Genomic DNA, 24,165 nt, shown 5'->3' on the forward strand with positions numbered 1-24,165 from the left:
AGTCACCTCTTTTCATTTTTTTCTGGTATTATCTTGCTTTCCCAAATAATACATCAAATATTATGAAAATAGCCACTTATAAGATAGTTCACAAAAATGTGCTAGTTAAAATAGTCACATCAACCAAAGAGCACTGGCTACCCAAATTTAAAAGAATAGGTTGACGCCACACTAACTTTTAGTGGCTAAAAGAAGAAAATATTAAAATTAATTCAAAACTAAAGATATGGTGACAAGAGAATAAATCATTATTTCTATAGGCATTCCAAAGATTAGAAACTGCCAGCTTAGACAAAACAAGGACGTGCAAGATATGGTAGGCTAATGATGAACAAAATCAGAAGGGAACAAAAGGACACACTTGCAGTTATTTCTTACCTCAAGTTCACTAGCCAAATTGGGATGTTTGTTTCTTAGACTCTCCATTATTTCCTTTGCAAAGTCAAATGCGCTAGCAGCAGAAGCTACCCAACCAAGCCCAGGATTACGCCTTGGTCCAATCTGGCTGCCTTCTGTGACAGTTGTACTTTGTGGAGGTTGGTCACATCCAGTACTAACCCCCCCTTCAATTGTTGCAGGCCTTTCAGGTTCTCGTCCTTGAGAATTTGCCCCATCATGGGAACCACCAACACCACCTGAGTGGGAACCTTGATGGACCTGATTTTCTGCAGTGAAAGTACTTCCACCATGGCTGGGGGCTCTTGCATTTCCATCAGACATATTAAGTGAACTAGCATTATTCCCTGAGACACTTTGTTGTATGCGCTGCTGAGCCAATGCTATATTTCTACCCAGTTCAGATTTATTAGCAACATCACGACGTTCCATTAGATATGTGCGGAGCCAGTAATACAAGGCCTGCATAATATTTTTCAATGTTTAAAGTACATGAAAGGAAATCTACAGACATCAAAAACTGCTACCTCTACTTTTACCCTTATATCCTTGATATGTTATATACCTGTGGATATGCTTGAGCAATTTTCAATAGAACTAGCCTGGAATGTGGTGCTTCACTTCGTTGCAAGGAGAGCAGTAGTTGTGGTATCCAAGAAAGCCAAACCCAATAAGGCAACTGGTCCAGATAGTTGTCCAATGTTTTTCCGACAGGCTCATTTGGTGTATCAAAGCTAAGATGATAAAGAACTCGAGCTAGATGACTCCTGGAGTTTGAAACACCAAACTTGATGCCTTGAAAGAAGCAGCTCACAGCATATTCTAGCCATAGATCCTCACGAGTTTCTTTATAAATCTGTAAAGAAGCCCATAAACCCAAAGTAAGTTTCTTCAAATCAAGGAATGCCGTACCGGACCGAACCGCCCAGTATGAGACGGGCCAAACCGTCCCGGCGGGGAACCGAGATGGTTCCGGCATGGAAAACGGCACATGCCGGTGTCGGGGAAGAAAAGAGAGAAAACGAGGAAAAGAGAGGAAGAGAAAGAGAAAGGAAGAAAAAGAGGGATGGAGGTCTGTTGGAGGGGCCGCCGGAGGGCCTCCGGCGGGCTGTCGTGGCCATCGGGCGGCGTAAACGCCTCCCGCGGCTCCGCAGCGTGAAACAGGGGCAATCCACCCTTGTTTTTCATTTTTTTTAAAATATTTTTTTAAATGAAGCTGGCATGGGGTTTGCCGGCTTCACTTAAGTGATGCCCCCTGCCGGCTTCACTTAAGTAATGTCGGCAAACCCAGTGCCGGCTTCATTTTAAAAAATATTTTTTTAAAAAAAATACAGAAACCGAGGCGGATTGCCCCTGTTTCACGCCGCAGAGCCGCAGGGGCCATAAACGCTGCCTGCGGGCCACGGCAGCCCGCCGGCGGCCCTCCGACGACCCCCCTCCCTCTTTTTCTTTCTTCCTCCCTCTCTCTCTATTTCTCTCTTTTTCTTCTCCGGTCCGGCTCCATTTTTCTTCGTCGGTTCGCCTCGATTTGGAACGGAACGGAGGCATGCTGAACCGTACCGCCGGCCGGCCGATCCGACCACCGGTACCGGTTCCGCAAACCTTGCTTCAAATATATGTGGATGCTTAATGCATAAAGGTTAGAACCTGACATACCATATCACAGTAGTTTCCCCAACTTATCCATCCTTTTGGCAAATGTTTAAAAAGGCTAATGGCATTCGAATAGTGAAGGTTAGCATTCTCACAGTCATTCATCTTAAGTAAGAAGTCACCTTTGAGGTGAAATATTTCTGCTTTATGTTTTATAGGAAAATATTCAAGATTAGTATTGTTGATCAAATTAAGGCCACTGGTCAGTTCTCCTTTCATTTCCAGATAAGCTTTTGCTTGCTCTCTTATCTTCACAAATGCTTCCTGCAAGTAGATGGTTAAGTTCTCACACTGAATCTTTGAGAAGCTGAAAAATGCAAAAGGAACATAAGCATTTTTATATATAACTATCACCTGCACTTCCATGGTAGAATGGCCATACATCTTGTCCAGGATTGTTACACAGACATCATAAAGGCCTTGCTTACGGGCTATGTGAGCAAGCTTATTGACATTCCAAGCTTTATCTCGGTAGCCAAGATGATGTAGTTGGGGATTACTTTGAGCAAAGTCCTTAAACGCATCTATCACAACATTGTACATCTCGTTTCTCCATTGGAGTAAATCATACCAGATAGACATATTATCCCATTCATTAGGAGTTCGCAGTCTCCATGTCTCAAGGATATCCTTCAGTTCTGCAAACACATTATGAACATTGGAACCAGAATTACCTGAAGGTTGTTTGTTCCCATTTGCAATGTCCAGAAGTATCCTTGCAGATTCTTGTACCTCGACTACTTGTTGGAACTGCTGCAGAAGAGGTGTTCGAGACTGGACAGACATCTCAGGCAATTGCCACCAATGCTCTAGTGCAAGCTGAACACCTTTGGCCACAATGTTTCCAGCTTCCCCAACACCATTGGCATTCCTATCGTGAAGACCAGAGAATGCTTGCACCAAATGTAACTTGAGTGTTTCCTCCACCTGAGTCTTCGGAATTACATTATCCTTTAAATATGCCCAATCAGGAACCTTCCAGAGACAATCAAGAAGGACTTCATAATTTTCTACACTCTTGCCAAAATCTGCCAAGACATCCCACTGACTTAATTGGCTAGCACATTGAAGCCACTGTTCCTCCCAAAGACACATTTCAGCCTTCGGAACTGTGTTGTTATAAGTACCCTGTGTTGCCTTGATCATTGCTTGATAAAAGAGGCTTTGAGCATGCTGCCAGTAACCATGCTGAACAAGAGATAGTCCAGCTCTTGTTTCTGCAGTAATGGACCTTCTCTTCCACAATCCACACCTCATGTCTTCTTCATTAAGAAGTCGATAGAGCTCAGCTAGTGATTCACAACATTTTGCTTCATTCATGAACAACATAACATGACTCTCTAGCAAAGCTAGTGCAATGGGCCATGCATTGTAAGTCTTCCCGATATATTTAATAAGCTCACTTGGCATCCGAGGTTGAGGATGGCTCAAATGAAGCCCTTCCAGTAGTGCTTGGACAACGTTAGGTCTGCTACTCTGCTGCTTTTTGTGGTAATCCTTTGACAAAAGAGATATCATTGGCTTAGCAAGTGCAACTTGTTCCTCTTTATGTAAAGTAACCCAGACTATTGGGAAGACTAACACCCACATATGATATGCAACATTAGCATCTGCATGGGCTAGTTCTCTTAGGGGAATCACAAGATCTTGCACCTGTAAGAAAGACATGATGAAGTACAAATGTAGACCCTATAAGAGTCCAAAAGCTCCAAATAAATGGATTAAAAACTCATACAGCCACAAAACAAGCTGACCTCAAGTTTGCTCATCTCAGTCAAGAATTGAGCATGTCGAGCCACAAGAGTATCAAATGTGAGGGAAACCCCATCAGAACAATCTGGTGCATCAGATACTTGTTGCTGTACCACAGGACAGTCTGAAAAAGGCCCTGATGCCATGAGTGGTGGTACTCGTGCAGAATTTGGGGCAAGTGTTATTGGTTCATTATCTACTAAGATAGCCAATAGAAGATCAAGGCCCTGTTTCAGCCAGAAGACATCACTTACGGCTTCCCAATCTTGAATTTGGATGATGAATTGGAGACGCACATATAGTGTTTTCCCAAGGGACTCATGATATAGCAAGAAGAACCGTTGTCTAATCTCTGGATCTTTTGCTCTTAATCCAAGCATGAATTGTCTTTCTACCTTTTGGAACACTTCTTGGCGAAGGGGCAACGGGTATCTGCAAATCATTAAAATTGTCAGACAAAGGAAAACACCTCATCCTGCAAAAGACTTGCCATCAGTAAATGTCAGTAATATCGCTTACTTGTTTAAATCTGCACATAGCCCATAAAGAAGTGGTAAAAATTTCTTATCCCATTCTTCTAGTGTGGCAGGGGAGAAGTTCTTCCTGTCAACTAAAGAAAGCTTCTGCATATAGGAAACTGTCTCCTTCTGTGTAAGAGCAGCACTTGAAGCACCAGATGAAGCATGCATATGGTCATCCTCAATCCAAACCTTTATTGCATCAAGGATGCACAAGAGCACACTGGGATCTGTACCTTTTTCTGAAAGCAGTGCATGCAGTATTTGACCCATTAATCGTTTGCAGTCAGGTGTCTGCATGACCCTTTCGCTAATAAGCTGTAGAATGGATTTCATATTAGAGATGACCAAAGCAGAGTCAGGGATTGCTAGTGAATTTAGTGATGAATCCATGTCTGTCCTGTGTCCCTGGAAATAAGGTCACAAGTAAGTAACCCCTATAGGATGATAACAATAAAAGATGCAGATACATAAGAAAGAAATTCATAACCCACTTCTTATAACATAACACTGTTAAACAGAAAAAAAGAAGATTAAAACATCAATATGACAGATGAAGATGCTAGCAGATGGTATGATACGCAGAAGAAACATCCATAGTTTACATTATGATTCCCAGAATGACACAAAAATTTGCTAAGATTGCATTTGGCATTTCTGCCAATTTTCCCTTTTTGTTCCTCATACATGTTTGTAATTCTTTTAATTTTGTTTCTAATAGCTTCCATAACCATAACTGTTTTTATAAGAGAAATGCTTTGAAGAGACAGTTGTTTAGTTTTGCTAAGAAATAATATAGAAACATTTCCTAAGTTTATTTGGCTTCAGGTTTATATCCAAGTTTGGCACTTTTGAATCCAACTTTCTTAAAATCTGGGTTTAAATCAAGAACTAGGATCCCAATTTGACCATTAGATGTAGCACATTTAGTTGAAAATTGGCCTCCACAAAAACTGCCATTTGCCAAATGGATCCTATTTTTGGCAGATGCTATGGGCTGTACTGGCCACTTGCAGGCACAGCAAATATTGCAGGGTATCAACTCACAGTCTGTCAATACAAGATGACATAGCATACTACATACTGCAGTCCATACCTTGATACACCTCAATGCAGGTTGGATATGTACTGCAGTATGATCTGTTCCCAAAACACATATGCTTCCTCCAAATTTCCATATGGAATTTCTTTGATCCTTTGTTTCACAAGTCACTCTTCAAATTTATCAAAAACTAATACTGCAAGTTGACAAAGACAGAGAATAAGGAGATATTTCTACATATGCTCGATATAAGTAATCCTACATCCAATTAAAAAGTAATGATAATACTTCCAAGTTCCAAACAAATTCCCATCCATTTTGTTCGGGTATCTGTATTGTGAATCTAATGTATAAACCTTCCAAGAATCAAACCTTTGTATCATTTACATTGACAAGTTAAACCACCAATGAATTCCAACAAAAACAACTACTGTTTTCCAAATGGAGACAATGAGGATCATTATCCTGATATAATAAAGCAAATATTGAAGGCATAAAATGTGGATAATAACAATTTACATAAAAAAAACAGAAGTTCTGAAACCAAAGTGATATCTTCTAAAATTTTATCTGAAAAAGTTCTAAACATTCAGTTGCATTCTAGATGTACAAACTACATGACAAGAACCGAACTATAACAAATGACTAAAGCATAAATAGCAAATCAAAAATCTTTGTGAATGAAAAAGGGTAAGTTGCGGTTTGATTTGACGAAGGGAGAAGGTAACAGGACCAAAAACAAGTTCTATAGCATAACTTTGAGGTCAGAGGTCCCATACTTGTCTGACATGGGAACCAGCAGATGATCCCATGTCTCGTGCGAGTCGTTGAAGGACACGAAGCAACAAGACAATGAATAGATCAATAATTTTTTTCTGAACTTCTGTCAAGGTTTTAATGATAGCAAGTGCAAAGCTTATCATTGAGTTTGCATTGCTACTTTCAAGAGATATCTGAGGAGCTGTCACAGCAGCAAGATGTTTTTGTATGAGCTCTCTAACTCTTTGATACAATATTTTCACATCGTGTTGTGTACCAGCTGCTTCAAGAGGGAAAGCAGTGAAAACCATTTTCAATAAGGAGCAGAGTGACTTTCCAGCATCCAACATTCTACTGTTGAAACAGGGCTCCAGTATCTGCAAAACAGCAGCTTACAGGATGAACTACATGTCAAGTTTACCATCATCATATTAACAAGTGGAAATGGTAACCTACTTGAGAGATATGATTGATGTTGTTCCTGATAAACAGCTGGGGCTGCTTTTCCAAGACCTTGTTCATGACATCAAGGCCCTGTGCAAGAGCTGTTGCTGGGTCTTTTGACTGAGAAGGTAGAAGATTCCCAAAAAGCTTCTCTAGATAATTGAACTTAACATTGGCATTTGGCCAGACCTCTAAAGCTTGCGTAAGCAGCTCCAAAGCTTGCTTATACATAGAGGTAGCTTCCTTATCTTTAGGTTCGATCACCAATGCAACCTGTTCTTCCAATGAAGTGAAAATTTAAAATAACATCCATAAAATATATAGCTAAATTCTAATATTGATGATAAGAATAAAAACTGAAACTGGGTTGCATATTGAAGCCATTTTACTATAGGAAGTATATTAAAATTGTTACTTCAGTGTTATGTTCTAACACCTTTACATACTGTCCACCATAGTAATTAGTAACGCACTAGAGACCAACTTTGAACTGGAAGCTCTTGCATGGTTCGCACCAAAAAGCAAAGCAATACTCTTCTTATTCATTTTACTAACATCTATGCAAACTGGTAATGGAAAAACAATAACATCAAATCTAACCATCCTCGATTTCAAATAACCGATATTCATACTCAAGCAACCTTTCTTGATAGCATGAACAATCACTATTAAACTAAAATCATTGGAGGCCCACTGCTCCGGTCATGTCAGGAATGCATTAAATTGCAGCAATTGTCATCCCAAAAAGTCAATAAATATTCAGTATATACTACATCAGCACAGAAGGCCAAAAATTTTGCCTGTTGCTCATTGCATCATATGAGAGCACAACAAAGTCAGTTCTTCAATTTCCAAATAGACTGCAAACAGGGAATACCAACCATCCACTCCCCTACAGTTTGATTTGCAAGTATAAAACTTTATCAAGGTTTATGAATTCACTTGGTCATAAAAGACCTTAGAAACACAGTGTGAAAGAGAATCTATTTGATATCGGTGCAATATGGAGGACATTGACGAAGGATGCATTGGCCTAAGACACTACTTGGCACCTCACGAGTCACCAATGTAGGCCTTTCAGACCTAGCTAAAAGTCACTGCTTTTGAAATGAGAAGAAAGAAAACATATACCAGCTGAAACAAACAAAAAAAAAAAGGCTAACTTTGATACATGCTAATAGAGTTAGATGATGAGAGGGGTTTGGCATACATTGCCTTTTTGATATCGTAAAAGAAACCTTGGATTGAACAATGATAACCGGAGAGAAATAAATAAGAATAAAGACAAATAGACAATGGACACAATGTTCCCACATGATTGGCCAAACCACCCCAAATTGGGCAATACACCCCATACCGTGCCAAATATTCCAGTAAACAGGAAGATTCGGACATCTGATTCATGGCTGGGGCTGAACCAGTAAGATCTGGACTAAACCAACCGGTTCCACCTGGTTTCGGACAGTACTAACCAGTTTCAGGGTAAACCACCCCCCCTCATTTCCTAATATAAATCTCCCCCCCACCCCCAGTCCATCCCCAATCCTGAACTCTCCCTCACTAGGGTTTCCATCTCCCCTTCTCTTCCCCTTCTCATGCCTTGCAATTTCTCATTCATACATCCACAACTCGCCTCTTCAATGATGCTCTTGCCTCCCAACACTTTGACACCACCCCTCCAAGCAGCAAATGACAATTCCCTCCTCAAGGATGATGCTGCCCCCATGATCATTTGTCTCCCTCCCCCCTTTGTTGACACTTGCAGATCCTTTTGCTGCCATCCTCCATCTCCAGAACCCCATCCTGCAGCCAATCTGTGCCATTCGGAAGAGTTTCTCACTAGATCCTCAGAGCTTCTCCCTCTGGCCAAAACCTAATGTGACTGTATTTGATGGAGCATTGGTACCTGACTGGCATGATCTAGTGTCCCATGTGTCACATACCATACCATGTATCAGTACAGCACATGCCATACCATACCAAGCTGGTACTTAACCAGAAGGGTCGCAGTATGGGTGCAAGGAACCTTGTATTCCCCTTTCTGAATCATGTCATATACTATGGTAAGAAGCATTCAGACGATGTAGCAAAACCAATGAAGAAAGAAATTAGACAAAAGCCTCTATAAATGTAACTATTGAGAGAACAGAACTAATAAGAGACAAGTGCTTCAAAGAAATTTCACCTTCTGGATCATGATTACACCATTGGTGACAACAAATTGCTATTACACCTAGTGGGGATACGAAAGAGGATGCGTGGAATGACCATAAAAGGCAAGTAATATATTATAGATAGTTGCTACTTCTCAACTTAACCAGCATTAGAATTTTCCCAATCACAAAGAAATATCAAAAGTTTGATTTTAAAAATGAGGAAGAAAAATATCTTTGTAGTTTGGCCTATAGAAAAAACACCTCTCAATTTTCCAACCACTGCCAATTAGCCATGGGTACCCTACCTGTCATAAAGAAAAGATTTTTAATAGTTCATAAAGAAAAGAGAGATCCTTCTCTTTATTAGCTCTTCGAACAATATTTTCCTAATCTAATGTAATGTGGCATTGTCAACTTATAATGTAACTGTACAAAAATATTTAGGACTCATAGAAGCATGTCTAAATGCCAAAGTTGGTAACGACGAAAAAATTCAAGAGAAATTTTGAAATTGTTGGGTATTAGAATATTAAAGAGAGGGAGAAAGTGAGAGTTTATAAAGAACAATATAAAACTGCCGACAAAATCAAGAAAATCCAATAATTATTGGAAAGAAATTCTCGAATTATTTCTAAAAGCTTTCAAGTTCAAAAACAAAAGCTTGCATTTTCACACTGCCAAGTAAAATCAGGAACAAAAAGTAAATATAATTGAAGAGTCTTTTCGCAAGTTGTTTGAGAATTTTGTCAGAATTAATGAGATGACCACCACATTGATAGTTCAATATTTGTTATCCATCACTACATAGATGTTTGCGTAGTATACCTCATTGGGTCACCATTATGAGAACCACAAGGATGAAAACCACCCGGTCTCAATCTTGAGAGAGGGTATATCTTGAGTAAGCTTGTCAATAACATATTCAGTAGCCTAATCAAAAATAGATGGTAAGAAGACACAAGTCTCTTAGTCCAAAAGAAGCAAGCTCTTTGGCTCATTTTCTTCACAACCAAATGATGGAGCTGAGTCCCCCCCCCCTCCTTTTATCCCAGAACCAGAAACACAACATTTGAATCAAAATAAGGCATATTAATGTCTGAAATCAAACTCAGCGAATAAAAACTTTAGGAGTCAAACTGATACATGACAAAACAAAACAGTGATTTTTCATAGAAGAAAGTTAACCCACAATAGTCATAGAACATAACTACTTTCTAAATAATTAAATATAGTAACCTACAAAGTAATAACAGGTAAGTCCAAGAATACCTAAGAAAATGAAAGAGATTGAAGATGCTAATTTACTAAGAATTCTTCAATGAGGAAAAGGCAAAGGACATTGCAAAGTTGTCTCACCCTAACGAGGAATGTGATAATCATCTCTTCCATTGCAGCATTAGGTTTATACTCCTCATCAGGTTGCCCAACAGATCCAGGAGTTTCAATATTGGGGATAGATGCCCCACCAGGTGACATAACACAAAGAGACTGCAGCCCAGGTTCGACCTTCACACGTTTACTCAGGTCATCAGGAAATGCAGAGGCATCTGGTTGGCGCTTTGAATCACCACCAACCGAACTAGGATTAAACAGGTCCATCTGATTATGGCCCTCAGCATCTGATATAATTTTCATTTCATTTTGTCTCTGTCTTTCCCAGGCAACAACTAATCCAGCAAGTTCAATGGCGAGGCGTCTATTTTCAGGAGACGTGTTGTACGGCAATCCTAATCGGCTGAGAGAATTTACCATCTGAGGAACAAATTGTGCTCTGCAGCTATAGAAAAGGTCTGAATGACGTACAATAAGCTGAAAAATATGAATCATATTAGGAATTGAATGGCCTTCCTCAACGAGAATTTTCTTGGTATAACGAATCCATATGGGCACACGACTTTCTCCAGGAGGTAGTCTTCGAGGAAGTGCGGGCATTAGAATATCAAGAGCCTGTTTAACCAGCAACTTATTTTCTGGTTGGCAAGTTCTCAACAGAGCAATAAATACCTGCAAAGAGAAGATTTCATTCCAAGAAATTTGATATTGATACAACAATAAGATATATCAATACGAGCTGAACTAGATGTATGAAATCAAAAGTTTATTCCAACATCTGAACCAAATTGAAGAGAAATATAATATAGAAAGTTAGAAACTATTGCTACATAAAATAAATCTGTATCACTCTAAGTACACATACATTTGGCCATGTGTATACAGTCTTGTGCAGAAGCGTTGTCCATCAGATAAAATAGAAGACTCTAGTAGTAGAAATAATTATATTTGACTCTAATTCCAGCTGCCATCTGATTCAGGAGAGAATATATTTCAGTTTTCAGAAAGAATTGGTCGAGTTTTCATTCCAATATAAAAGGCTTTAGGTGCATTGAGCATTTACGAATTAATTTTCATCCAGTTCTATAATGGTCTGAGACAGCTAAAGCCAAAGGCAGATGTCGTCAAGAGTCCAGCAGCTTTTCCCTCAAATGAACAATGTTGCAAGCCGCTTGAAACACTGTAGGGGTTTCTGAAAGATTACACTACCTGACAATAATTTCAAGATCATTTAGTTAAAAGGAAAGAATCACAAATTACTCAAGAACTTTCCGACGAGTTGGAAAACAATGTTGTCTATGTCATTAACTTAGCTACAAGGCTGTGAGTCAGACAGACCCATATCTGTCCCATTTTGACTAAACTTAGACCCAACCTGTATCTTATGTTGAAAGGTTCGCAATCTCGGTACGAGGCACCATATTGGTGTCCCACTATTACTGTGTTAGTATGGGGCCGGTTCAACGTACCGAATATTGGTACACCACCCATATAATATTCCAGTATGGTAATGGTACGCCCCATACGGCAAACCTTACTAAGATCCATCAAAGTAACAATTTTGGAATTATGGAACAGTTACGGTTGAGAAGTTCGAATAATGGGAAAAAAAAAATCCAAGAAGTTTGGAAAATATTGGGAATGTCATTGTCATCATGATGTTCAGAAATAATAGGTGCATGAATTAATCATAACTATTATAATTCATAACAAAGTCTGGTGAAAGCTTTTATATTACATCATCACTGAATCTAAGGATTTTTAGTTTGTTACTCCAAATTAAAAAAAAAAAAAAAATCAGCTAAAGAAAACTCTTTATTATGATGTTAAGGTAGTTTCAAAATTTTCAAGCTCAACAAAAAGGAATATCTTTATTCTTTAGGGAAGGGGAGGGAAGGCGAGGTATGAGCTGCCCCTGGTATGAGCTGCCCCTGTTATTAATCCCCTGAGAAGAGAAGTCGCCTAAGAACATGGTGCACCAGGAACAATATAAAGTAAGGTCCAGGTGCCTCAGTTTTTCAGGTTTCCTGAATACACATCCTGCAGGCCATTTACTTTCTCAATTTTCTTATTATACATTTCTTTTCTCACAGGCCATTTTTGGGGGTTCTTGTTGTGCCCGCCACCTGCCCATGACCACGAGATATTAAAATAAAAATAAAGCTGAATGGTGCCCTGTATTGCAATTTATTTGCAAAATCAGCAAAAATTTCTGAACTACTCATGGCGTGATGACAGACAAGCAAATAAATTGCAGAACAATTCACTGAGTTCCATGTCATGAATAATTCATGACTTTTGGAAAAAAATCAGCGAATATTTTGACTATGAGAGCCATGGCTTGAGCATGGTTGCCACATTAAGACTCATCCTCAATTGGGTTTATGGGTTTACAGATCTTATGGAAGTGGACCCAACACAGTTGGAAATAGAAGGAACCAATCCAACCAAAGATCTAGTTTTCAAACAATCTATGAGGTTATCCCAGTTCAACTTGACATATAAATATGATACTAGAAAAAGCAAGAAAAAATAACTCTTCCGCTAATTGAAATCTTTTTGATGAAAATAGCAATGATTTCATGTGAAAGGACAGAAGAGCTAGATTTGCAAATCTACAGACATGCAAGAATACATTAGTAAAGTCTGTTGCTAGAGAATACCTGGAGGATAATCTTTTCGGGTGCTTGATAGGCTTCTAAGAAATGACAAACATTGACAAAAGCCCACTGTTTGCTAGAATTATCTTCACGCTTGAGATGATTCCAACCAAATTTAATAAGCTCCTTGCGATGATGAACAAGATCACTTTGTAGATACTTCAAAAGTAATGTAGCAAGCTGTAAAAGTTCAATCCTCAGAGGCTCATCGTACTCAGAAGTCACCTACAAACAATAGCAGGATATATGATTCTAAAAAATGCAACCGAAGTTTGAAGACAGTTATAAAGCATTAAAAACAACTCAAAGGAAATATCTCATCATTCGAACACACAAAGAACCACCTCTTCAGGAGGATCAAGAAGTTTCTCAACAATTGTTTTTATTACAGCAGGATCAACAACTTCCCAACTTTGGCCATTTTGAAAAGAGTGTGCTAACATTGGAAGAATGAGCATTTGCATAGCCGCAACCAAGTGATCTTGTCCATATTGTTTGGACTGAAAGATATTCAAGAAGTGCAAGAGAATTGTTTTCTTTAAGTTAGGAGCATATCCTTCAGCAACCTGAATCCCATTAGCAACAGTGAGCACCGGTGAGACTAAATTGATGTAAAGAAATAAGATATAATAACAATAGATGAATTTTATGCTAAATTAAATTAACTGCTTACCTCAATGACGTAAAATTCCTTCAGAAAAGTATAGTCAATACGACTGTGGAACAAGAATATTGATAGCATGTCAAAAAGGGCACCAACTTCAGATCTATCATGCCTTAAATAATTAAGGAAGCATTTGACAAGCTGCTTACTTTCCTTCACCTGTATATATTAGACAAGACCACGTTTAAGTCACCTATAATTACCAGAAAGTCACTTTATATATTACACTTGATCTAATTCAAAGACAGAAGAAATGGCACATGAATGTTAATGCATCAAAAGCTCAATAAATTGAATCATAGATGTCCATGTATTACCATATTTCACGCTTTTCTTTATATTGCAATCCCAAAAGGATGTAGCTAATAATCTATGTTATTGCCCTGTGAGGTAATTCATGCAACAAACTACTGAAGAATCCTTATTTCTTTTCAAGGCCCTGTTTTGCCCCAGACAACAAAAGAAAGAAAAGGAAAAACATCATAATAAGGAATCCAATAGCTTCTAAGTTCTCCAGATGATCACCAGTATATGAGCTTCCTGCAAGTTCAGCTATACACAAGTTATCTAGGGATCAATATACATTAGTTTGCACCTTAAGTTATGTACTGTATTGACGAAGTGTGGGCTGGGGGATATGGTTACTACCTCTTTATCATGTATAACTAGCATACTAATCAGCAAAACTGACATTTCTCTTGTTTTTTCTCTCTTTTAGCCTAGACACATGACAGGCACGGCAAGGAAACGTATGGTACCATACTGTGCTAACCTATGACTCGACTTAAATCCAGCACATGATACATCAACCCTTGGTAATATGGACACAATCAATGCCAACAAGTTTGAAATTATTTTTGTTACCTGCAATAAAAAATTATAATATTAGTTTGTACAACAGATTAACAGCATTTAGCATTTGATACCTTAGATAATTTATGATTATTTCTACATATTGGCTCTCAGCTTATTTTCTTAAACATTTCTATGCAGTAGTGTAATGAAAGGAGAATTGGTTTATATTGGAAAATTTTAATAAGGATTCCTGTTTTAACACACCTAGTAGCAAATCATTTTCAGACCCACATCCCCATGTCGATATAAGCCAAATGCTGGTGCTTGACAACCAGCATAGGCAATATAAGCAATATTTTAATCCTCAGACCACTATGCAAGTAAATAAAATATCTACTAGTTGTACCTAATTTATTCTAGTAACTTTTGGAGTTCATAAGATAAGGTTCTTAGCAAGGTTCGCCATCTTAGTACAAGATCTCGCACTGATACCATGCTAGTACAATGTCGGTATGCTCGGTATTGGGTCGGTTCACATACCAAGACTCGGTATGGCCCCCATACCAAAAATGGTATTGGTGCAATATGGTACGCCCAGTTTGGGGCAGTACACAATGGTATGGGGAATCATGTTTCCTAGTTTAATTTTGCAAAATATAACTTCCACATACCTAAAGGTTAAAGCTAGGAGTGCTACCATAATATATTGAAGGAAATTTTGTTAGTTCAACAAATAACCTTTCTGCACTACTGACCACAACTTGATGACTACTTTTCTTTTTATAAGCAGCTTCTAGAAAAACAAGCCCAATACAGATAAGAAATGCCAACAAGCTAGCAAATGCATTGGAAAATGGGTTTTGTAGTAGAACTAAAGAAAGCACTAATGGAGGACAAGGAATGAAGTACAGATAAAAAATAGTATAATCACATCTAAAGAAAATCCTATGGACATAGCAAGGCTCAAAAGGAAGAGGGACTTCGATTTGTTTACAAGAATTGATACTAAACAGAAAGAGAATTTGAGAGAACTGGACCAGATCAGAAATTAAGGAGGCTGAAAATGTGCTTGAGACAACAATTCTCCACAATAATTTAATGGAAAAGAAAGACATGCATACTTCACCCAAATGCATTGGACAATGTCCTGTCAATTACATTTATGTTGACTAACATATCACCTACCAATTCCCTTCCATTATACAACAACTAATTTCTCACACAGTCTAATTATAGAAGCCAATAACATAAGGAACTCCCATAAGAGATACAGATAGAGACAGACACTGACAGACAGACAGAAAGGAAAAGGGAAAAACAGAAAACATACCTGTAGTAAACTTAATTCCTGTTCATTTTGTAAACGAGCAATCCTTGCTGGTGATTTCCAAACAAGTAATAATGTATCAAATACAACACGATTACCATGCAGCCATTCAGGCATTAACTTAACTAAAGTAAAGATAAGCTCCAGTCCATTAAAGTAACCATCTGAACATGCACCCAAGTTTACTGAAGGTGGACCAGCAAAATTGTCTGAGATGGGATTGATAAGGCCTTCATCATTTGAAGAGCCAAGTTGTGCCATGGATCCTTCAGCCTGTGGGTAAAATTGTGGAAAAGCACTGGCGAGTATTTTTTGCGGTGACTTAGCAAGTTCTTCTCTTAAAGGCTGGCCAGCATCCGAGCAGATTATATACATAAACCTAGAAAAAAAAGTTTGGAGCAGAAGAAAATTAATATACCGATCTATCTCCCATCTATGCTTCTCTATCAATTAATTATACAATCGTATGCTGACCGTCTGAAATATTTTGGATGACCTAATCGAGCAAGAAAATAGTCTATAGCATCTGTGGCATAACGATTTAAAAATTTGGTAAGCGGAAGACGATAAGGACTGTTGATTTCACTATAAAACTGTCCCTGGGGAAGTGCCCCTTCCAGATCAATTATAATAGTAACAAGTTCATCCAGGAACCTCCCAGCTGCCGGAGGGAGCAGATGGAAAAGTTCAATCATGGCTGCAGAAGACAATACACATAATTAGAAACCAAGAGGGAAGCAGAAGAAACCAAAAAATCAAGCAAGCTAGAATACCTGCTGCAACCTTCGGCTCATCTCCACTCTTCCAGGCCTTTGAACTTTGTACAAGTTTCTCAGGATCTAGCCATTTCTTCAAGTGATCCAATAACTTGACTCCCAAAGTGACATTAAACCAATTGGATAAAAGTTCAAGCAGACGAGCCAAACCTTGTAGCAAAGGCATGGTAAGACTTTTTGGATGTGCTAAGTTAACCAAGATAGGCCTCAGGCTGCTCTGCAAAAGTTCTTTTGGCATTCTCTGTTGCTGAATAACCTATAAAGCAATTTTTAACAAGTTTACATTATGAACAGAAGATAAAACAGTATATAAAACATGATATAGCCTATAGTTGAAATATGAAGCATTTAAAGTACTTCAAGGTTGGTTAGCTGAACAGAAAAACCATGAGTTAAACAAAAACATACTGAAGTGAAAACAAAAGGAAAAATATTAGAACCTGACGAAGTCCTTCCTTTGCAACAACAACAATCTCCGGGGTCTGACAAGTAAGAGACTTAAAAAACATTGCAATGATCTTCGCACGCAATTCAGCATAATTTGGTGTCTTCAGATCAGCCCAAGCCATTGCAGTACAAAGCAGTTCAATGCACACAGTCCGAAGTTTGTTAAATGTAGTCACCACTTTGGGAATCATTAATTTTGTCATCCATACAGTTTCATCAGCCTCAGCAATTTGTAGTGCCTCTTGCAAGAAATTGACTAGCTCTGGAGTCAACTTGAGAAGAGGTGGCCTCAATGCAAGGCAAAAGTTCAAAGCTGTTACTGTACCAACCTGTAGAAGAAATAGTATCAACTTCTATAATTCTAAGGTAAATAAGAAAAAGCTATGAATTAGGAAGTCAGCTTGTCAGTGGATAGTAATAGTTGATACTTGTTGCTCGACATTCTTCAACCGTAGTGGCCGCATTATGAGAGGCTGAAACATAGGTTGATAAAGAGGTTCAAGCAACTCAGACACCTCACTACCAGTCCTGCTAGCTAGAAGTGCCAAGCATGATTGCACATTCTTTCTTACAATGATAGATGCATTTGGGTTAAAAAGCTCCATAGCAAAAAATTCGACAACTCCCTGAAAACTATTTCTGCGAGCTTCACTGTTTGCTTCATCCACATTATTTACTACACGAAGAACCTGAGAAAGGACCTGACTTGTCTCTTCCTGCTCTTTATTAGCATGCATCGGTAGTCTTTTGAGAACATATATAAGACTGCGCACTATTCTCACTTGGAAAATGCATAAAGTCTCAACAGAGACTTTGCCAACTAAAGCCCCAAGCCCCATTACACCTCCAATTTGAGCTTGCCAAGTACTTCCATAACAACAATGGATAAGACGAAGCAAAAGTTGTTCAAATACAGGAACTCGGACACTTGGGGGTGGTGAATATACAGGATTCAGTGATGGACTTGAAACCATCATCGGCGTCCCAGGACCACCCCTTGAACTCAGTGCACCAGCATGCTTTGCTCGTGCAAGAAAAATAAGTGTTTCAGCAAACACATTCAAAGCAGTAAGAGCAGCCTTAGCATGGAGCCGGTTATCACTGGCAAGTACATCTACTAAAGCATCCAAGAAAATTAGAGGATCCAACTCCTTCAGATTAGAGGAAGTACCACCCCTTGATCTGGAACTCATGCTACTGCTTGATGAGAGCACAGAACCAACATGATGCCCTACTGTGAGAGAAGAATTAGCTGAAGAATATTCAACATGGAAAAGCATCGCAAAATGACGACAGACATTCACAACAAACTCATCATTTGAGTCTTGCAGTTCAAGATCTGCACTGGCTGCGACAGCGGTCATCAAGAGAGTCTTGAAAACAGATTTCTCAGCCATTAGTTGAGTTTTTGTCTTCACACCCAAATCAACCTATCAAAAAGCATGAATTACAAGGTAAAGAAGATCCTACAAAGTAAATAGATTGAAGATCAATAGTTTAAGATCATTATAAGGTTCAACATGATCTATACTTCATGCAGATAACAATCAGTACAGGCAATACAGTTTTTATGAAATTGATATGCACAGTTAGTTACATAGAATATTCAGGTCTCAGAAGCACACAACAAACATAACTAAGCCTGCCACACCTAGTAAAGTCCATCATAGAATGTCAAATACAACATGTGCGACACATCAGGTCCATTAAAAGCAAAAAAAATAAATAAATAATCAAGAAAGTTGAGAGAACTGTTGATACCAGTCCCAATGTCAGGCTAGTCACCAAGCTTACTAATTACCAAGTGATCCAATAAATTGCTAACCTTATGGTCTTAAGCAAAGCATCAAAATTTTCTCAATAGTATTGAAGAGTTATAAATTAGGATCGTTCTAATTTACTAAACTGAGTAACAAGTTAACTGCATGGAGTTCTGCCAGTATTTGCATGAAATTATTTAAGAATTTTTCTTAGCTTAAGATTCACATTCTTATTAGAAGTCTTTCACAACCAAGTACAGCCTATCGGTCATTATTTTTACAGTATTCCCAAGGGACATAGCTCAAGAATGATTTAACAATGCTTCATGGAGATCTCCTTTGGAAGAATGAAATTTACTAATCCATCTGCTGAAATAAACTCCAAGTCCTTAGCAAATTTAATACAAGCATATGTACACAGATTTACTTAATTGTTTAGGGATCTAGTAGGATGGTATTTCCCTCATTCAACTCAATGACCAAATGGCTTCATTCTTGAGTTTATCATACAAATTAATAATCTCTGAACTGGTAACCCAACCAACATTAATCTATAAATTATAAAACCAGAAAGGACATTTCCTTCCCAAGCCTCATCCTAGCCACTTCAGGATAAAGTTGTCTGTGCACCCAGAATCTGCAGTGTGCCTTTTAAGAAATGATAAGTAACACATGTTCTCCCACTTCCACCACTCAGTGCCCTTTGCCCCTTCTATTCTAATTCCTTTTCCAATATATATGGGCCTAGTTTAAGCTCATTATCTCCCCCAAGGTTTGCTATGCCGATACTATAGCCCAGACCGGTCAGTCGGCAGCATGGTTCGATAACACATAGCCGACTTCATCCAATAAAACCCCAAAAAATATATGAAATAGGGGTCGAAGGCCCTGGTTAGATCGGGAGGAGGGCAGAGCCCCTCCTCCAACCTTCACCAGCCTTGGCAATGTGCAGCGGCACTGCCCTCCAAAGGCCTTCAGCAGCATCTGATGGCCTCCTCTCCTCTCCCTCTCCTTCCCTCTCTCTCTTCCTCTCTAATTCCTTCTCCCTCTCCTCATCATTAGTTTCTCATTTCAAATAGTGGAACCATCCTGGTCAGCCGCCAGAATGGTTCAGCATGCCCTGAACCAAGCAGTTTGGCATGGTTCGGCAAAACCTGGTCTCCCCTTTCTCCGACCAAAGTGAAACTGCATTAAAGCCAATTCATCATCAATCCCACAATAATTGGACCACCACTGAAAATGATATTTCCGTTAAAACAGAAATAAGATAATTTGGGAACATTAGCCATCATAATGGCTATTTTTATCCACCTTGACAGAAAACAATGGCAAAAGAAAGGGGCTACTTGACTCTATCATCGGACATGACTAAAACATTAATGTTTTAAGTGACATGATTAAAAATTAAAAATATACTATTTTAACTAGCCATTATTTTTTTGAGGCCCCTTGAATTCACAGATTTTTTTTCACAAACAATCATTATTCAGTAAATATAATTTAAAAGAATTATTAATTCTCTATTATGGCTTGTTATTTGTTGAACAGCAATTACACGGATTGTTAAGCATCATCTCATTTCAAAATATCTACTCAAGTCTTGATCGGACAAATGACAAGTATTATTACCATTATAGCACTAAGTAATTAGTCAATAGGGGTGTTTTAATGAGATATGTTGACAATATTGAAGGCTTGCACACAATATAGTTTCTTCCAATATGTATCAGCCATCCTAAGAAAATAAGGTCAAAAAAGAACTAGAATTAGAAAAGCATGCCTACCCATACATACATACATTATCCATACATACGTGCGTACATACGTGTGTACATACATACTCATAGTCATAGATACATATATGTATATATATGTGTGTGTGTGTGTATGTATATAAATATACATACAAGATTTTAGATCCCGTGAGATGGAGCTGTCCCAATTTTTACATAGAACGGGACGTGCCACCATCCCACCCCGTCCTGACACTTGGGATAAAGGATATCCTAAGGCATCCTGATCGGAACGCTGGGACACTAGCGGGACACCCTATCCCAGCACACGCGATGGTACCCCATCCCGATCCCGTTGGACGTCCCACTTGGACCTGAATCCTTATATATATATACATATATGCATATATATGTATATACATATACATGTATATCGAGTAGATCTCCAATCAAATCCAATCAAGTCTACATTTAGGCAATGGGAGTCCCAAATTGATAATCTAAGCTGATGGATGTGATCTATTACCTCTAAACTGCTTACACACCAAAAATTATTTGATTTGGAAACCCATAGCTGATCCAAAAATATATATCATTATTAATATCAAAATATCAATAATTCAATCTTGAAAGGTGTTAATGCTTTTTTTTTTTTAGGGAAAAGGGAGGGAGATACACGCATGCAATGATTTCCCAGGTCCAGATTTTTGGAATGGACCATCCAAGAATCAAACCTAGATTTATGATTGTTAAAATGGAGCAGTGTGACCAGTGGGTCAGCACCAGTTCACCAATTTCTTTAAAATTGAAGCAGAATACATATGCATAAGCATGCAAATTGTGTGACCATATATTTGTGATAAAGTAAGGGTACTAAATTATGTTTTTTTTTCCCAAGTCAAATTGCTGAGCATAAAGATGGTAACTTCGCTGAAGATGACATTAAGAATTAAGGAATAGTCAAAAACGAAAAGGAACTCACAAAATAAATCAGAAAGAATGCAACAGGGCTTCTTCCCATCCTAGCTTTCAAAAAAAAAAGGACTCCATGTATAAATACCATATATCAACAATTGAATAACAAAAGCAATTAGAAGACACATATGATGACTGACGATTTTCCTTTTAATTATAAATCTTAAAATAAAAAAACATATATTTTATTTTCTTTTATGGAAAAACTGCAATATTTAATTAACATTAATTGCTAAAACTTCTATGATTTGAGAAGTTAGAACAGAAATTTCAAACTAACCTTCATATCTGAGGTTTCTGTATGGCGTCTTGAAGGATCCACAGAAGAAATTAACAACGTTCCCAGATTATGAGGGACCATTCCCTCAACTGTTACATTTCCCCGCAAATTCAACAATGATGTTAAGCATACTCGAAGAAATTTAAGAGCCTGTTTCCTGTAAAAAGCATCCATGCCACCATTATTTTGCATAACTGCAGCTACAGCAAGGTGTATGCAACGATCCAGGGGTACTAAAAATGGGGTGGAAGGCTCAAATGTAAGAATCAAACGAAGTCCGTGTTCAGGATTCTCTTTGCACTCAATTGTGAGGGGTTCTTTGAGAAAGCGTCTATTACGGCCACCTAACTTACCTAGCAGTTGCAAAGCTCTTGTACCCCATGGGTATGGCAGGGGCCTCAAGTGAGACCATAAAGCATGAATGACCTCAGGCATGACATTTGCCATACTAGGCTCCAAGAAATCAGGATTCAGACTATCAATCCAGAACTCAAGTGTCCTAAGACCTAAACTCACAAGGTCATCACTTCCCTTAAGAGCTAAAACCAGAGGCTTCATAAGACGAGGAATGTGAGGAAGTAAGGAACTTAAGCGAGCAGGTAATGTCAAACAAAGCTCCAGAACAAGGTCCCTCATATCTTCACCAGTGGGCCCTTCGAGCATTGATAGCAACATGTTAAGACAAGGTTGCAATGATGGTATAAGATCTCTTAACAGGCTATCAAACTTTCCACCACTCACTGATCGGAACATACTACGAAGAAGGTGCATATAACCAAGGGGCTTTCCAACTTCAGTAGCATTCTTCATGCAAACTTCTATTATCACAGGAATGTGAGGCTGCAGTATGCGTTCACATTCTGTCGGAAACTTGGCAGCAGCAATAAATAAAAATCGAAAAAGTTGCAAAACAAGTTTTGCTGCAGGAGTATCTGGATGTTTAAGAGCATCAAGTTCACTGCTGACAAGAAAATTGATCAAAACATCTGTGAAGGGTCGGATGACCTTAGAAGCTTGTAGAAGGGTGGAAAATATCTGGAGCAACTGAGTGTTTGTTATCATGCACTCAAAGAGTTCCGGCAAACATAATGAAAACATGTCCATGAGGTCTCGGGGTTCCAGTACAACTAAAATCTGTGAAAAGTACTGCAACATTTCCCTTTCCTCCTCCTTATCTTTATAAAGAGATAAGCAGATAACACCACTCTTCAGAATACCCGAGGCTTTGCAAACCTATCAAAATTCACATCAAAAACAAATGAGTTGGGTCTCTAAACATAAGGAAAGGCAAAAAGAAACAAATGGATAACCAATACCTCATCTTCCCTCATCCCCTTAAACATATGTGAAGGTGGCACATTAGTGGAAGGGGAGACCTGCACTTGCTGCTGTGTGCCATGTGATGATGGTGAAACCTGAAGCAAAAAAAAATCATACATCAAACAACAAAGTGGCATCCACATATGCAGTGTGGAGACAAACAGATGTAAACCTGTGAACGTGGCATATGAGCATTAGTGATGCTCCAAATTATGGTCTTCATTCCTGTAACATGTAAGCAAAATACTTGGTAAAACATAATGTATCACTTCAATTAAATTGTTGGTCAAGTTAGTGGTATCACATTTCAATTTCACATAGGAGTAATGGTATCACAAATCAATGCCATATACAGGAAGGAAACAGCACATCACTACCACACATTTGTCAATCATGATAAGAGTACCTCATAATCAAATACTTCTCTGCTAGCATATGTGAGCTCATATAAATGGTTAAAACCTATCGTAGCACATATTTCATACCACTGTCACAACTTCCATTAATTGTTCCTTAGGTGTCCATATTCTTTCCTTGGAATCTAAAAAGAAATGAGAATCCCTCTTGGCAACTAATTTCACAAGAAAATAGCAGCTTCAAAGTTACTTCTCTTTATCCATTGCTTGTGCAAATACCTTCAATAATCTTTCTTCCTCTGTTCTAGACACACTTCATCGCAAATTGCAGTTCTCCTTTCCCAGTCAAAAAAAAAAAAGAAAAATCCTGTTCTGAAGAAAAGTTACATAAGGTTTGTCATATCCCTTGCATGTAACTAAGTTCTAAATTTAAAAGATTTCTTCTTCTTGGATTCAGGAACCCCCCTCCCCACTGCCTAGCCTCATTTACAGGGAACTTGCAAGCTCGTGAGTCGTGACCCCATATGAGAGCATAGTCCTGTCATCAGAAATTCTAAGAGACAGTTGGCATGCTATGACTGTGTCAAACTAGACAATTTTCAACTGCTTATACAAGAACATGGCCCTTCATGAATGGAAGCTTGAAGGCAGGTCATCAAGAAGAAAAAGAGAATAGTGATGCTTCCCATATGATGGTCCTGCCTCACTATCCTCCTTTGGTGTTTCGTGCACTTTTGGCAGCCCTGTGGAATGAAGATGAAGATAATTGTGCAAAGAGGAAAAGCATCTTCAGCAAAGTTGCTCTACTGTGACAAAATGCTTCACTCATCATATACAGCGAAAGATCCATGTATGATGGCCAAAATTAAATGGTGCGAAAAATTTGAAGCTGAAATTAGAGAAGCACCCCATAACCCCTATAATATACTGAGCTGATGATAATCAATTATCTAAAAAGAAGAGGTGTATGGTAAACAGGGTCTTGATGCTACAGAAGTTTGATGCAGCAAAATCCTTATG

General features: G+C 38.5%; 1 protein-coding gene across 1 annotated transcript in view; it reads right to left on the reverse strand.

Moving 5' to 3' along the window:
* The window catches only part of LOC105032166 (transcription-associated protein 1), a 68,481-nt gene that overhangs the window by 4,130 nt on the left and 40,186 nt on the right, over positions 1 to 24,165 (reverse strand). Inside the window, exons 11-30 of the mRNA XM_010906533.4 lie at positions 22,962 to 23,014; positions 22,786 to 22,884; positions 21,470 to 22,702; positions 17,150 to 18,151; positions 16,715 to 17,050; positions 16,272 to 16,530; positions 15,973 to 16,195; positions 15,502 to 15,877; positions 13,386 to 13,535; positions 13,057 to 13,278; positions 12,716 to 12,937; positions 10,077 to 10,724; positions 6,577 to 6,837; positions 6,141 to 6,497; positions 4,321 to 4,727; positions 3,804 to 4,233; positions 2,404 to 3,702; positions 2,053 to 2,313; positions 962 to 1,252; positions 379 to 858 (exon numbers count right to left, since the gene is read on the reverse strand). Of these exons, the coding sequence (XP_010904835.1) occupies positions 379 to 858; positions 962 to 1,252; positions 2,053 to 2,313; positions 2,404 to 3,702; positions 3,804 to 4,233; positions 4,321 to 4,727; positions 6,141 to 6,497; positions 6,577 to 6,837; positions 10,077 to 10,724; positions 12,716 to 12,937; positions 13,057 to 13,278; positions 13,386 to 13,535; positions 15,502 to 15,877; positions 15,973 to 16,195; positions 16,272 to 16,530; positions 16,715 to 17,050; positions 17,150 to 18,151; positions 21,470 to 22,702; positions 22,786 to 22,884; positions 22,962 to 23,014 (8,609 nt within the window). The remainder of the gene's footprint in view (positions 1 to 378; positions 859 to 961; positions 1,253 to 2,052; positions 2,314 to 2,403; positions 3,703 to 3,803; positions 4,234 to 4,320; positions 4,728 to 6,140; positions 6,498 to 6,576; positions 6,838 to 10,076; positions 10,725 to 12,715; positions 12,938 to 13,056; positions 13,279 to 13,385; positions 13,536 to 15,501; positions 15,878 to 15,972; positions 16,196 to 16,271; positions 16,531 to 16,714; positions 17,051 to 17,149; positions 18,152 to 21,469; positions 22,703 to 22,785; positions 22,885 to 22,961; positions 23,015 to 24,165) is intronic.

This window comes from Elaeis guineensis, chromosome 1 (genome assembly GCF_000442705.2).
Source record: "Elaeis guineensis isolate ETL-2024a chromosome 1, EG11, whole genome shotgun sequence".
NCBI lineage: Eukaryota > Viridiplantae > Streptophyta > Magnoliopsida > Arecales > Arecaceae > Elaeis > Elaeis guineensis.